Source organism: Uranotaenia lowii, chromosome 3 (assembly GCF_029784155.1).
Source record: "Uranotaenia lowii strain MFRU-FL chromosome 3, ASM2978415v1, whole genome shotgun sequence".
NCBI classification, from domain to species: Eukaryota; Metazoa; Arthropoda; class Insecta; order Diptera; family Culicidae; genus Uranotaenia; species Uranotaenia lowii.
Genome location: NC_073693.1, coordinates 46,690,267 through 46,705,084, shown reverse-complemented (window position 1 = coordinate 46,705,084; position 14,818 = coordinate 46,690,267). Strand labels below are relative to the sequence as shown.

The following is a 14,818-nucleotide window of genomic DNA, read 5'->3' as shown; positions in this document are numbered from 1 at the left end:
AAAGAAACCAACCAAAACGTAAAAGATGTAACAAAGAAATTAAACTCTCGAAACAATAGATAGAAAAATAAATAAATAGAAAAAACACTAAATATTTAGCTATTTTTCTATTGTTTTGCATCTTTTATACATGAATTGGATTGAGTTTTTATAAAACAACCCATTTTCTTGTTACTGCTAATTATTTTCATTATTTGGTGTTGAATTGAGATTTTCTGACACCATAAAACTCTTATTGGACAAGTCTCGGGGTAAATATGAACATAGTTCGGGGTAATTATGAACAGAGTTTAGGGTAATTATGAACATAATTTTTTAAGTAAAAAATCACCATACACTGCTTACTATGGATAAATGTAACGTATAACTACTGTTACTTTTCAAAAATTTTATACCAAGCTCGTAATCCGTGTTCATAATTACCCCCTAGAGAGTGGGGTAAATATGAACAGACGGGGTAATTATGAACAGACGTCCCAAGGACAGAGGTTGCGACCAAAAAGCAAAAGTTTTTCTACAGAATGATGAAGAGCACGGAAACATTCATTGGTGGTAGCTTTTCAAAGTTTGTGATAAGAAATTAACATATGGTGGCTGTAAGTGTGCCAAATGAAGAAATTTTGTTCATAATTACCCCACCTAGCCCTACATAGCTACAATACGAGAAGAGTCCATGATTTCAGATTACCGAAGACGAGAAAGGAAATGACAAAACGATCAGTTTTCTACAACGGTCTAAAAATGTTAACCAGCCTGCCGCAGAATATCAAAGACAGTTCAGACTTAACAATGCATTAAATTTATTTCGTTTACATTCAATTACAATAAATCACTAAATTAATCATCACTTATCAACCATTATGGTAAATCATTTTAAAATTCACAAAATAAGTAAAAAATGTTGACTTTGCAAGGGGGCTCCGCTCTCAAGGGTGAAAGGTTCGAAACTTCTATAAAACCATTTCCGGTCCTAAAAAATACCAGTTACCAGATTACAGGTCGATCGGTACAGCCGTTTCCAAGTCTCTAAGGAACAGACAGACAGACAGAAAAAAAACACTGATATAAAAAAAGATAAAAAATTCTATCAAGAGTTGAAGAAAATAAAAACTGATATTAAAGAAAACTGAAATTAAATTTATAGTTTCATTCATTCGTTGATTTTGAATTGAGAAAACAATAAACATTCACAAAAAAGAATGTTTTGTAACCTTAGCTCATAATTCTAAATTTTTCTCAATTCTTAAAGTTTATTAACCCTTTTAATACCGAACGACGATGATCTTTGTAGCTATTTTCATGAGTAACTTTGCTACTCTCATGAGGCCTATGGAAAGCTGTACGCCAGTTCACAAATTATTGAGGAAATCCATCGAGATTGATCAGTTAGTTGATAATCTCCATTGGTGTATAAATACAGCCCGTGTTTTCAGCGAGGACCAATTTTTACTGCACTTATTTTGACTGCACTCAAGGCAAATAATCAATCACAATTGTTAAAGAACAAATGAAGGTGTACGTTACAGGAACAAGTAACGTCGAAACTCTCCTATAGGCCGCGGAGTGCTTCTGATCTCCAAGGGTACGGATAGGATTAAATTACGCCAAGAGCTGAGAGCAGCTGCAAGCAAGGTTGTCAAAATTACCGAAAAATCTTTCATCTTCTCAGAATTTCGAGCAAATTTTGATTACACAATCTGTCACAGAAAACAGATATTATTTTAAATTCACATAATTCACATCTTTTTAAAATTGTATAAGTATTTTCTAGACCATAATTTTTATGTCAGTATAAATTTGGGATTACTTATTTAAAATTTTCAGAAAATGATAAAATTTTAAAAAGACCAAATGCTTCATGACATTTCAATGAAATTTATAGAATTATCATGACAGAAAATCATCACAGAATTTTTGGATAAAATCAAAGAAAGTCAGAATATGTTTTTTGCAAAAACACAGAACTTTTTGCTGACAACCTGTTGCCAAATGGACTACATCAGTTGGTTTCAGGCTGTCGATCCCGAATTCTAAACTATTGCACATATGCAGAATTAAGCATATAAAGCGAGGTAGACCGATCAAGCTGATCAAAGAACCCATACCACAAACTAGAACCATGAAAGTGCTAGGCGTGCTCTTGCAACAAATTAAACGGAGCTGTGAAAATCGTATCAGAATCCTGAAAATACTCGGATACCAACTGAGAAGAGTTCACCGTAAAACCCTTTTTTAGGTCGAAAACTCTATGGTTACTTCCAAGTTAGTTTATGGTGTCAGGCTGACCAGCTGCAACATTGATTTGATGGAAGAAATTCTTACATACAACGAAGTAGTCAGACAATCAGCCCAGTTGAATCTCTTTTAGCTGAGTCTGGTTGTCTATAATTTCGTCTATTGCTTGTGCAACGATTAGCGCAATTAGGTATTCGACTGGCGGAAAAAAGCATCGATCGAAGTGAATTGACAGTTGATCGATCGAAAAACGTGTTTTAATAAACAACCTCGTAAGAGGAGAGATCTGGTCACGAGTCGCGAGGAAGAGAGGTTCATGAGGGAATCTTGAGTCATTGCGAGGAGATGTCGGTTCTCAAGTCGTTAGAGGTGAGTTCAGGCTTCGAGTTGTGATCGTAAGGATGGGAGGTTTTGCTGAAAGTGGTCTCATCTATTGGTATTGCCTTGACCTCCCACTACTGAAGGATAGAGTGTTAAACAGCTCAAGGTGACAACCAGTAGAGGGAGGGGTCGTGTTGATCGGTGTACTTTTTGGGGAGATTCCTGGCCCCGATTAGCGGATATGATCGGCACACGACGGGCAGAGAAGAGGGCCTTGTGCCGAAAACATGTGGCGCCCAGACATCAGATTGAGTCTCAACGAGTTGAGACGGAGAACACAATTAGGAGTGGAAAACGTGTGAATCTCCAGACACGAGGAGAGGCGAGTTGTTCTCGTCTCGTATTGGGTCAAGAGACAGAGAGAGAGAGAGCTTTCAAGACAAGAGGAGAGGCAAGGTACATAATCTCGTCTCGAATCGGGTCAAGAAGGCGAAGTAAATGAGGGTCTCAAGCGGAGAATTGCAATACAGAGAGAGAGTTCCTTGCATTTGGAACGGTAATGATCAAAATTCCACAACTGCAATTTGCATCAATTCGCACATTCTCTCTCTCTCTCTCTCTCTCTCTCTCTCTCTCTCTGAGCACTGGTTTCTCTCACAATTTCAATCATTGGCTACACAATTTATGTGATCATTGACGTATCCTCTCTCTTTATCTCAGTTACCCGGTCTCAAGTCACGAAGAGACGCGTTTCGTCAACGAGTAGCTGCGAACGACTAGTTGACCAGTGAGTCGCGAATCGTGACAATAGAGGGGGAGAGCTTTGCTGATGAAGAACGAAAAAACGAGTATTGCCGTGAAGTAGTATTGCCGAGCATGGTCTCCCATCACGGGTATAGCCTTCGTTGCAGATCCGGATTAGAATTATGACCAGTGACCCCAGGTGGACTTTATGATGTATGTATCCCTACATCATGAGTCACCAAATGTTCCCATAGACCCAGAGTAGCAAACGCAGTGGCTCACCGTGCCTTGGAACGCAATTTGTAAAAAATGATCTACCACCTGAGTGATCAACTAACAAAAAACACTGACGATTCTGAAGATAATCACAACACTGAGGCTGGAATTTTTCTGCCACCCTGGAAAATCAGTCGCAACTTGCCAAGCGATAGCATATTTTTTTCAGCAGAGGCTTGATGCGAACAGAAATGAACCCCCCCTAATCCTCACTGACTCTTGAAGGCAATATAGAAAGGAATTTCCCAAAATCCAAGAACCCATAGAAGATGTTGCTAAAATGCAATGCCCATTTACCAAATCTCTGTGTCAAAAATGCGCTTAGAAGTGTACTGTACCAAAAATGATATGATTGGGAAAGCACTACTGGCATAAAAACTCGTGCTCCCAGTAAAATGATGCATGGCCACTACCTTCAAGCGTAACACTCTTTATAATTTATCCCAACAAAAAAAATTAAGTGAGAATCGAACTCATAGCAACATCTCATCTCCGCTTGACAGTCTGATAACTTATCCAGTGCTCTAAAACGCACTGCATTGACCGTCTGCCGTTTGGCCGGTGTATTTTTTCATTCTCCTTTGGTTCGATGGGAAAAGGGTAAGAATAGGAGGGGAATTTGGTGGGAATGGGAAACTAGAAACTGTTTTCTATGTCCGGCCGACATATACACCCATAGCTATCTTGACTGGTGGTTTTTGCCGTGGATGGGAAACAAAGAATTTTTTTTTTCTAATGCCGGTTTTCATCCACTCACAGCACTCGGTACATCTTTCGACAATATCCTTGCTGTCTAATTGTTTCCATCCTGTGCTCTATCGGTTGAGCTGGGAGGACAATGCGAGTTATTAGAAAACTTGTTAATGTCGATCCGGCATAGAATCTTATAACGATGATTCCACATCCAAGGAAGTTCATTATTGGAGTAGAGTCTGAAATGTGGGTGTTCAGATTAATGGAATTTGTTGTCGAACCCACTGTGCCGAGGTCTGATAAGTGAGTTTCGGCGACTTCACCAATCGATCACTAAGGAATGATAGGAACAAAAACAATTGAGAGACGTCAAATGGGCGTGCAATGATAGTAAAACGTGTTCGATTAGATGGATTAGGTATTCTTTCTTACTAAAATTACTTTTTTATAAAACTTACCTGTTTAACATTAATTTCCTTAGCCGCATCGCGAAGAGACTGAAGTTGTTTACATTACGCGTTACAGTAGTACAACAGTTATTTGCACAATTAAAAGGGAAATTAGAAAACTAGTTTATACCTTACCGGTAAGGCCACAGATAACTCGTTTCTGAATAGCCAGATGAAATACTTAACAAACGTTTTTTGCTTTGATAGTTTATTGGAGATTAAATTGCCCAACCGCTGAGCAATATTTGAAATTGTGTGGAAATACCACTAAGGCACACTTAAATTGTAAGTTACCTACTTTGAAAATCATTATATTATAAACCCATTGTAATTAATAAATACACTTTGCAGTTTGAAGCATCCGCTATCGAGAATCGGTGTTTCGCTTCAACCATATCCGCAACAATCTTCAAAAATTTAATCGGTTACCATGGTCAATACCCAAGGCGATGCTCGTCCCGAGACGGACCAACCAACGGAGGCCACCGTCACCGGGGCTGAAGCTACTGGAGCACACAATTGCTTCATGTGCACTCGTTCGGATAGTGCCGCTAACCTTGTTGGTTGCGACGATTGCTCAGCGTGGGCCCACTTCGACTGTGCTGGCGTAACCGCGTCAGTTAAGGATAAAACCTGGAAGTGTAACACATGTTGTGCTAAAGATAAGGCTTTGAAGAATCCATCACTAGCTCGTTCACGGACCAGTAGACGATCGTCACGCGTGGATGAAAATCTACAGATGCTGGAAGAACAACAGCAGATAGAGCTACAGGCGTTAGATGAAGAGGAAGCAGAAAGGAGAGACTTCCGTAGGAAAAGAGTAGCAATAAAGCAGGATTATGTAAAGCAAAGATACGAAGTTCGACGAGAAGGATCTCCGAGCGACAGAAGTGACAAGAGTAATTCCAGTCGTGGCAGAAGTAGGCGGATGGTAGAGGGATGGTTGACCCAGGAACCTGTGCAAGAAACAGCAGAACGCGTAAAAGCATGGGAGTTTCCACCGCAACCTACTACCAATAAGCCGAGACCACATGCAAGGTCTGCTTCGACACTATTGGCGAAGGATATCCCAGCACCACTCATCCCACCATTCCCGCCGTAGTTCTCCCTAGTCTGTGCGGTAGTTTGTCGGATCTAAGAATAGGAACCCTGCAAACTACTGAGACTAGCAGATCTCGCTTGGTACCGAGAGTGAGTTTACCCGAGACCTTTCTCTCTCGAACGGCACAGGTGAGCTCTACTGCGACGCATCTCGGCGAACCGACATCGATTAGCCTTACTGAACTGGCAGGACCTCTACCGTTTTCCGCAAGCAAAGGCGTTCCATACACAGATATTAGTGGCCTTCCAGTATCCTTTGACAGTCTGTCAGGAATATCCGGAATAGGAGATCCTATTCTTCCCGTGGGTGATCGAAGACCTCTGTCCGCTATACCCGAGGAACAAGGTATTCACACATACCCAGTTGCTTCCTTCTCTTCAAGTGTAAATTCGCAGTTCCACCATTCCGGAGAATCCACTTACAGAGATTCTCGAGTAGCGCATCCCCCTTATCCGTCTTATGTCCCCATCAACAACACTGCACAAGTTACTTGGATTACACAACCTGGCAATTCCGTTCCTATACCGACAGTCATAAGTTCCCTCCAATCCAAGACGGCTCCAATTGCTAATCATGGACCTGTGAGTATAACTCGACCGAATGTGCAATCCTTCTTCAACCATCCCGAATGGACTGCATCTCAAAATGTGAATTCGACGACCGACTTTCAACGACCTGAAACGGGGCCAACGGAACTACCGCATCAGGCCGTCACCAATTCCCAACTTGCAGCACGTCAAATAATGAATCGGGAACTTCCAACTTTCACAGGCAATCCCCATGATTGGCCTCTATTTTTTGGAACATTCAGAAATAGCACAGAATTGTGTGGTTTCACTTATGCCGAAAACCTAGCCAGATTGCAGCGATGCTTGCAAGGTGAGGCATTAGAAGCAGTGAAAAGTAAATTACAGTTCCCAGACTCTGTTCCGTACATAATGGACACACTTCAGATGCTTTACGGACGCCCAGAAATTTTACTTTTTTCTATGTTGCAAAAGCTACGTCGTACGCCCCCGCCTAAACAGGAAAATCTAAGGTCGCTTATTGCATACGGGCTTGCCGTTAGAAATGCCGTAGACGAAATGAGCGTCGCAAATTTGGCGGAACATATATGGAATCCGATGTTACTGTTCGAGCTCGTAGAAAAACTACCACCACCAACAAAAATGGAATGGGCGCGTTATAAGCGACAGTTTTCTCAAGTGAATCTGGCGACTTTTAGTGAATTTATGTCGGAACAGATCGAAACGGCCTCTGACGTTGTTATGCCTTACGGTATGCCGTTTACTATGGAGAAGGCAGGGAAACCCGGGCGCGATAAACAAAAACTCAACGTCCATCTAGAAAACTCAGCGGTCGATGACGATTCGGAAGGCGATCCTACTCCCGCAAAGCGTTGTTCTTACTGTAATGATCCCAGCCACGAAGTTATGTACTGTGGGCAATTCCAGACTCTGGACCTGCATGGGCGGTGGACGGCGGTAAAGCGGAGGGGAATGTGTCAAACCTGCTTGGTACCTCATAAGAAAGGACCCTGCCGCTCTAGAAGAGTGTGTGGCGTTGAAGGCTGTAGGAATCGACACCACGCCTTGTTACACTCCGGAGTTGCCGCTAAGAATGCGCGAAAAACGGAAGAGACATCCAGACCCCAGGGAGAGTGTTCCTACCAAAACCATCATTACGGGTCATCATTTGTACTGTTTCGATACCTACCAGTGGACTTACACCACAATGGAAAAAGCGTGAAGACTTTCGCGTTTCTTGACGATGGATCCTCATCGACGTTGATGGACGCCTCTATCGCAACGAAACTGGGCATCACAGGACCCGACGAACCACTGTGGCTGACCTGGACCAGCGAAATTTCACGTGAGGAAAAGGGATCCCAAAGAATTTCCGTGCAAATCTCTGGCCAGCATTCTGAAAAAAGATTTACGATGAAAAACGTTCGAACTGTGGAGCAATTAAAGTTACCAAAACAATCATTCGATTACGATGCGATGCAGACCAATTTTCCTCACTTAAAGGGTCTTCCGCTAAACAGTTACACCGACGTCAGACCAATGCTTATCGTCGGAGTTGAACACGTGAGTCTTTTAACACCCATAACCCTCCGGGAAGGTCGCCACAACGAACCGATAGCAGCTAAGACACGACTGGGATGGTGCGTGTACGGTAAGCAGATTAATACAACCAAGAACTTTGAAAGCTTAAATTTACACTTGGAGCAACAATTTGGAAACCAGCAGCTACACGATTTGATGGGTCGTTTCCTTAAATTGGAAGAAACTTTAGTTATTAAAGAGCCGGATTTCACCTTAGAAAAAGCGGCATTGGAAATACTGCAGCGAACCACGCGACGTGTAGGCGATCGTTTTGAAACCGGGCTGCTGTGGAAATACAAACACCGTTGTTTTCCAAACACCTTTCCCACAGCAGCACGTCGCGAGGCTAGCTTAAATAAACGCCTGCAAAAGGATCCCGAGCTTTATGAAATTGTCCGGACTCAAATTGCCAGCTACTTGGAAAAGGGCTATGCTCATAAAATCACCCATCAAGAATTGATCGAGACTGATCCGAATGAAGTCTGGTACTTGCCACTGGGAATAGTGCGCAATTCTAAGAAACCCCAAAAGGTGCGTTTGATTTGGGATGCTGCAGCCAAAACGAACGGAGTGTCGCTCAATGACATGTTAATGAAGGGACCGGATATGGTGACGTCGCTTCCAGTTGTTCTGCTGCGTTTTCGCCAAAGGAGTGTTGCCATATCCGGGGACATCAAGGAGATGTTTCATCAGGTGAAGATAAGACCCGAAGATAAGCAGGCTCAACGGTTCCTGTTTCGCGACCAAACGGAAGAAACGCCTCAGATTTATGTCATGGACGTTGCTACATTCGGCGCATCCTGCTCTCCCTGCATTGCCCAATATATAAAAAATAGAAACGCAGCCGAACATGCTGCACAGTACCCACGCGCTGCTGAAGCCATCGTTCATGGACACTACGTCGACGACTATCTTGCCAGTGTTGATACAATTGAGGAAGCTGTGGAACAGGTAAATGAAGTCAGTCTTGTGCATGCGCGGGGAGGGTTTGAAATTCGCAACTTTCTTTCGAATGCACCGGAAGTTCTCGAGAAAATAGGCGCCCCTTGCCCTCTCGACATCAAACATTTGAATCTGGAGCCAGGTGTGGAAGAACCGGAAAAGGCGGAACGAATCCTGGGAATGTTGTGGAAACCTCATCAAGATCTTTTCACCTTTAGCACTTCTATGCAGCCAGCTATCGAACAGATAATAAATCAAGAGCACACACCGACTAAAAGAGAAGTGTTGCGAACAGTTATGAGCCTGTTTGACCCTTTGGGACTGATTGCTCACTTTGTAGTTCACGGCAAGATTATAATGCAAGAACTCTGGAAATATGGCTCGGACTGGGATGATACTATGCCTGAAGAGTTGCGAGCAAAATGGAACCGATGGACTAAACTTTTACCAAAACTCAACGAAGTCAGTGTTCCACGCTACTTCTTTCCAGGAATTTCAAGTTCAAGTCTCAACGGACTGCAATTGCACGTTTTCGTGGATGCCAGCGAATCCGCATTCGCCTGCGTAGCTTACTTGCGTCATATGCATGAAGGACGTCCTCATTGTGCCTTGCTTTCTGCCAAAACCAAAGTAGCTCCCTTAAAGCCGATATCGATGCCTCGATCGGAGTTACAAGCAGCTTTGATGGGTGCTCGCTTGATGGAAACTTTGTTGGAAACTTTAGAGGTCCCGATTGATCGCAAATTTCTGTGGACCGATTCACTCACCGTTCTTGCCTGGCTACGATCAGACAGCCGACGCTATCATCAATTTGTAACCTATCGTGTAGGTGAAATCTTGGCTAAGACATCGATTTCTGAATGGCATCACGTACCTTCCAAACAAAATGTTGCTGATGACGCCACTAAATGGGGAAATGGGCCCAATTTTAGTCCTAATAATCGTTGGTTTACTGGGCCCGACTTCCTTAATCAATCCGAAGAGAATTGGCCATCCGATCGTAAGAATTATTCTTCCCCGGAAGACGAGCTCCGATCCGCATTTCTACATCACGCTGAAGTTCCGGCTGCACTAATTGACGTTACACGCTTCACACAATGGAACCGACTGCTACGGGCTACAGCAAGTTTTCTACGAGCGGCGAAACGGTTTAAAAAAATGTCATTTTCTGGTTCATTTAGTTCTGCCGAACTGTTAGAGGCAGAAACGTTCCTATGGAAACAAACCCAATTCGAAGTCTATCCAGAAGAATGTGCAATACTGCAAGGTCACCTAGACGGAACGAAGTCCGCAGATATCCCGAAAACTAGTGAGTTACATCCTTATTCTCCTATAATGGATCACGCGGGTGTCATTAGGATGGATAGTAGAATAGGGGCCGCTCCTAGCGCTACAACTGAAATGAAATATCCAATCTTATTACCGAAGAATCACCATCTTACCAATCTGCTTATTCTCAACTATCATCAGTTATTCCTTCATCGCAACAACGAAACGATTTGCAACGAGATCCACCAAAAGTTTCGAATTCCCAATTTGCGCGTAGCTGTGCGCCGAGTAGCGAGGAATTGTATGGTTTGTCGTGTCCGCAACGCACGACCACACCCGCCCAGGATGGCTCCTCTGCCGGCAGTTCGACTGACACCATACATAAAACCGTTTACCCACACAGGAGTGGATTATTTTGGACCACTTATGGCCAAACAGGGTCGTAGTTTAGTGAAACGTTGGGTGTGTCTTTTCACTTGCCTCACCATTCGAGCGGTACACGTGGAAATCGCTAGTAGCCTCTCAACAAGTTCTTGTATACTCGCAATACGAAGGTTTATAGCACGTCGTGGCTCACCATCTTCCGTGTACTCCGATAATGGTACCAATTTTCGGGGCGCCAGTAACATTCTGCGGGATACGATTAAAAATATTAATGAAGAATGTGCAGCTACTTTTACCAATACAAATACTCAATGGTATTTCAACCCGCCCCTATCCCCTCATATGGGCGGTGCCTGGGAACGGATGGTAAGGTCCATAAAGGAAGCGATGGAAGCGATTGGAAATCATCAACAGCATCCTAGTGATGAAGTCCTGGAAACGGTTGCTCTGGAGGCGGAGGCGATCGTCAACTCCCGACCTTTGACATATGTGCCGCTGGATCATACCGATGCGGAAGCCCTCACTCCAAATCACTTCTTGTTATACGGAGAAAAGGGTATTACGCAGCCGCCTAGCCTTATTCAATCCGACGCGCGTGTGCAAACGCTAGCTGATCTGTTCTGGAACCGATGGATTAAAGAATATTTGCCCACGATTGCACGCCGGACAAAGTGGTTTGACTCAGTAAAACCATTAGGAGCTGGAGATTTGGTGATTGTGGTCAACAAAAGTCATCGTAATGGTTGGGAACGTGGCCGCATTTTGGAAGTTTACCAGGGAGCTGATGGCCAAGTGCGACAAGCGCTGGTTCAAACTAGCAACGGAATCATTCGTCGCCCCGCAACTATTTTAGCACTTCTTGATGTTCAAGCACGGCACGATACGGACGACCGGAAGTCCCCGAGACTACACGGGGAGGGGGATGTTGTCGAACCCACTGTGCCGAGGTCTGATAAGTGAGTTTCGGCGACTTCACCAATCGATCACTAAGGAATGATAGGAACAAAAACAATTGAGAGACGTCAAATGGGCGTGCAATGATAGTAAAACGTGTTCGATTAGATGGATTAGGTATTCTTTCTTACTAAAATTACTTTTTTATAAAACTTACCTGTTTAACATTAATTTCCTTAGCCGCATCGCGAAGAGACTGAAGTTGTTTACATTACGCGTTACAGTAGTACAACAGTTATTTGCACAATTAAAAGGGAAATTAGAAAACTAGTTTATACCTTACCGGTAAGGCCACAGATAACTCGTTTCTGAATAGCCAGATGAAATACTTAACAAACGTTTTTTGCTTTGATAGTTTATTGGAGATTAAATTGCCCAACCGCTGAGCAATATTTGAAATTGTGTGGAAATACCACTAAGGCACACTTAAATTGTAAGTTACCTACTTTGAAAATCATGATATTATAAACCCATTGTAATTAATAAATACACTTTGCAGTTTGAAGCATCCGCTATCGAGAATCGGTGTTTCGCTTCAACCATATCCGCAACAGAATTGTTCAAGTCTTATCAGCTGTAGGCACACTGTTAACGGAGGCCTACCAGAAGGATATTAGCCAAATTTGACCCAAATCGCACCACGGAAAAGTGTCACTTAATTATCCTGATTATCTGAATGGGTTTTTGAGACATTTTGTAAGTAAAAAAAACGAAAAAAAAAACTCGTTAGGTACTGTATAAAGAAGAAGGTACCTACATAACAAGAAAAAGAGTGTGAAATATTTAACTAAATTGTCTTAGGCTTAGTATCCCTTGAACTCCGGATCCTTCGTTCGTCTTCTAGAGATAGCTCGATATCTCGAAGACGATTGATGGAATTTAAATGTATGTATTTATGTAGTCAGTGAAGTGATACAAGAGTGACAAAGTTGTTATATTTTTTCATATATTTGGTTAAAATTTTTTATTGAATTTGTTTTTCAGGAGAGTTGATCACATCTATTGTAAAACGGTCATTCTGTATGATTGAGGATTCGTTAAAATTATTTGATAAATTTTATCGAATCAATATGTCCAAAAACAAACTCCATCAAAATAAACATACAATCAGAAGTAAATTAATACAGTTCTCAAACAAAAAGCAGCTCATTTATTACTCACCAATTCTATGCAGCTGATAGGACCTTAATAAGGATGATTAGACGGTTTTCCCAGCTGGCGATAATAATCATCACATATTATGCTGCGGTAGTTTTCTTTGTCCCAAGAAGACCACCTCAATTGTACCTACTAGATAATTGTCATCTCGAACTAGTTCGTTAGTCCGGCAGCAGCAGCAGCAGAAAATATCACCCAAAGGTAATGAAAAGGAAAGAAAAGGCGAAAATAAAACCTCTCAAGAACGACGACGACAACGGTGCAAAGGCACAGAGAGTAAAATTACAACTTCAGCAATTAAAGCTAAATGAAAAGAACCGTTCACTTTATTTGGTCTATCCAACCACACACAACAAAAAAGCGCCACCCCACCCAATTTTTCTTGTATTTCACCCGGCTAAGAGCTTTCTCGGCTTCTCTCGTAGCGAACAAATAAAAACACACCATCATCCTCATCCTTGGTGGCGGTCCTTCTCATAACATTCTCGGAAACAACGAAACGAAAATACCAGCCTCGACCCACAACAGACTCGATTTCTTCTCGTGGGTAAGGTGAACGACGAACAGCAACGAGTGCCAGAAGCAGAAAAACTAATGAAAAACAAAAATATAGCAAATACCGCACTCTTTAGCTAAACTCACTGGAAAAACGAGAACGAGATGATGAGGACGATGGAAAAAAGTTAGTTACATTCAGGGTAGAAAAATAATCAACTGTAACACAGACGACGACGACTTTTCCCCAATCCTCGCTTTTCCACTCATTATCCGCACAATGGGATTTCTTGTTGTCGCACTAGTTTAACATTCGGTTGATATACACATGGGCTTGTCTCACACGAAGAAAAATCATCCACTTTTCAACAGACCGGTTTAACGAAAAACGGTAACAAAACCCTCGGACTACGTATAAATATTCCATGAACCCCAGTCAGCCACCACTAGTCGATTGAAAAACTTTTACTTTCAGCAAAAGCTTCCCCACACAACGCAACGTATCGACAAGCTGGCCACAAGTTTCAAACTTTACCATCCAGAAACTATCCCGGGATGCCCTACCCCCAAACTACAAACAGTAGTAAAGTGTAACTACCCCTCAAAAGGAAAACTATACACGCACATCAGCTGTGTTGGGGTAAAATCTCGTTTGCTCACTTCCTCTCTCCAATCTTCCAGGCTAAACACCCACGCCACGGCACCACACTCCAAACTTCCGTGACCTAGGACCACACACTAGCCAGTCGCCGGGAAGAACACGTCTAAGGAAAAAAAAAAACAGCAACTCGGAGGCCAAACGCCGGATGTTCTTGCCGACATTCACTCACCCGGTCGAAGGGTCCCGGAACAAGAAGCAAGTACCGCAAAAAAACGACCGCGGAAAATTCCTGTTTTCCAACAACGTTACGAGCCACGGTCCAGAAGTAGACTGATCCGTCCCGTCGTGGATCAGATTCCGTCCCACATCGGGTAACGACAAACAACCTGCCCTGCCGTGTCGTCGGTTCGGTGTCGTGTTCGGAAGCTGCCTGCCAACCGCGGAGCCTGTCGGACAAAACCGACGGAACAGTTCGGTTATACTCGGCTCGGTCGGTTTTCTCTCGCAAAGGAATTCCGACAGGAGAATGTTTCCACCGGTTATCGCGCAGCTGTTTTGGGTGAGCTTTTAGGAAAATTGGCGCGGAAAGACATTCGAACGGGAAATTCATTGGTTAAAGTTTTGAACACCACGTGAGATTCTATACCACTAGTCAATCATTTTCTAACGGAAATAGTAGGTAACATGTTACAGAAAAAGTAGCTTGATAATTTTTACAGGTAAATACTGAGCTTTTTCTCGTGTTATTTGGAAACAGACTTTTTAGGCCAACTTTTCAGCCTAATAACCCATTAACCGTAAGAGTCCCATTGGCTCTAATATTAATTTTCCCAAACTTTTAATGGTCGTTCCGCGGATTTATTGCTCGTAGCCTCTGTTATGTCGATAATGTTTGCAGTACGATCATCCTAAAAACCGGTGAAAAAATCAATTGGCATCTAGAAATTACTTACAAAATCACGATAGTGCTAACTGCCATGAAATAAACTCTTTTGTGGAAAATGCGAAACAACAGTTCATTCTGATTTGGGTCGAAAATGCCCCATTTGGACAGCAGAATAATCAGCTCTGAGACTCAGCACAGATA

The 14,818-nt window shown here is 42.7% G+C and overlaps 2 protein-coding genes across 4 annotated transcripts in view; one reads left to right on the top strand and one right to left on the bottom strand.

The window, feature by feature from the left end:
* The window catches only part of LOC129752380 (uncharacterized), a 238,786-nt gene extending 224,701 nt beyond the window's left edge, over nt 1-14,085 (bottom strand). Inside the window, exon 1 of one of the 3 annotated variants that reach the window (XM_055748168.1) lies at nt 13,961-14,085. The gene's annotated coding sequence lies outside the window, so the exon portion shown is untranslated. The other 2 variants (XM_055748171.1, XM_055748169.1) reach the window with 2 other exon arrangements.
* LOC129752144 (uncharacterized) lies at nt 5,149-13,854 on the top strand. The gene is made up of 3 exons (XM_055747938.1): nt 5,149-5,638; nt 5,740-11,479; nt 13,812-13,854. Exons 1-3 carry the CDS (start codon nt 5,149-5,151, stop codon nt 13,852-13,854), a joined length of 6,273 nt encoding a protein of 2,090 aa, XP_055603913.1.
* Nucleotides 14,086-14,818: the final 733 nt, after the last annotated feature.

What these genes read in the sequence shown, in the direction of transcription:
- LOC129752144 (XM_055747938.1), top strand. Translation starts at nt 5,149, where the DNA reads ATGGTCAATACCCAAGGCGATGCTCGTCCCGAGACGGACCAACCAACG. An exon ending in TAATTCCAGTCGTGGCAGAA is followed by an intron (nt 5,639 to 5,739) that starts GTAGGCGGATGG and finishes ACTACCAATAAG; the next exon opens with CCGAGACCACATGCAAGGTC. An exon ending in ACTGTGCCGAGGTCTGATAA is followed by an intron (nt 11,480 to 13,811) that starts GTGAGTTTCGGC and finishes CCAATCTTCCAG; the next exon opens with GCTAAACACCCACGCCACGG.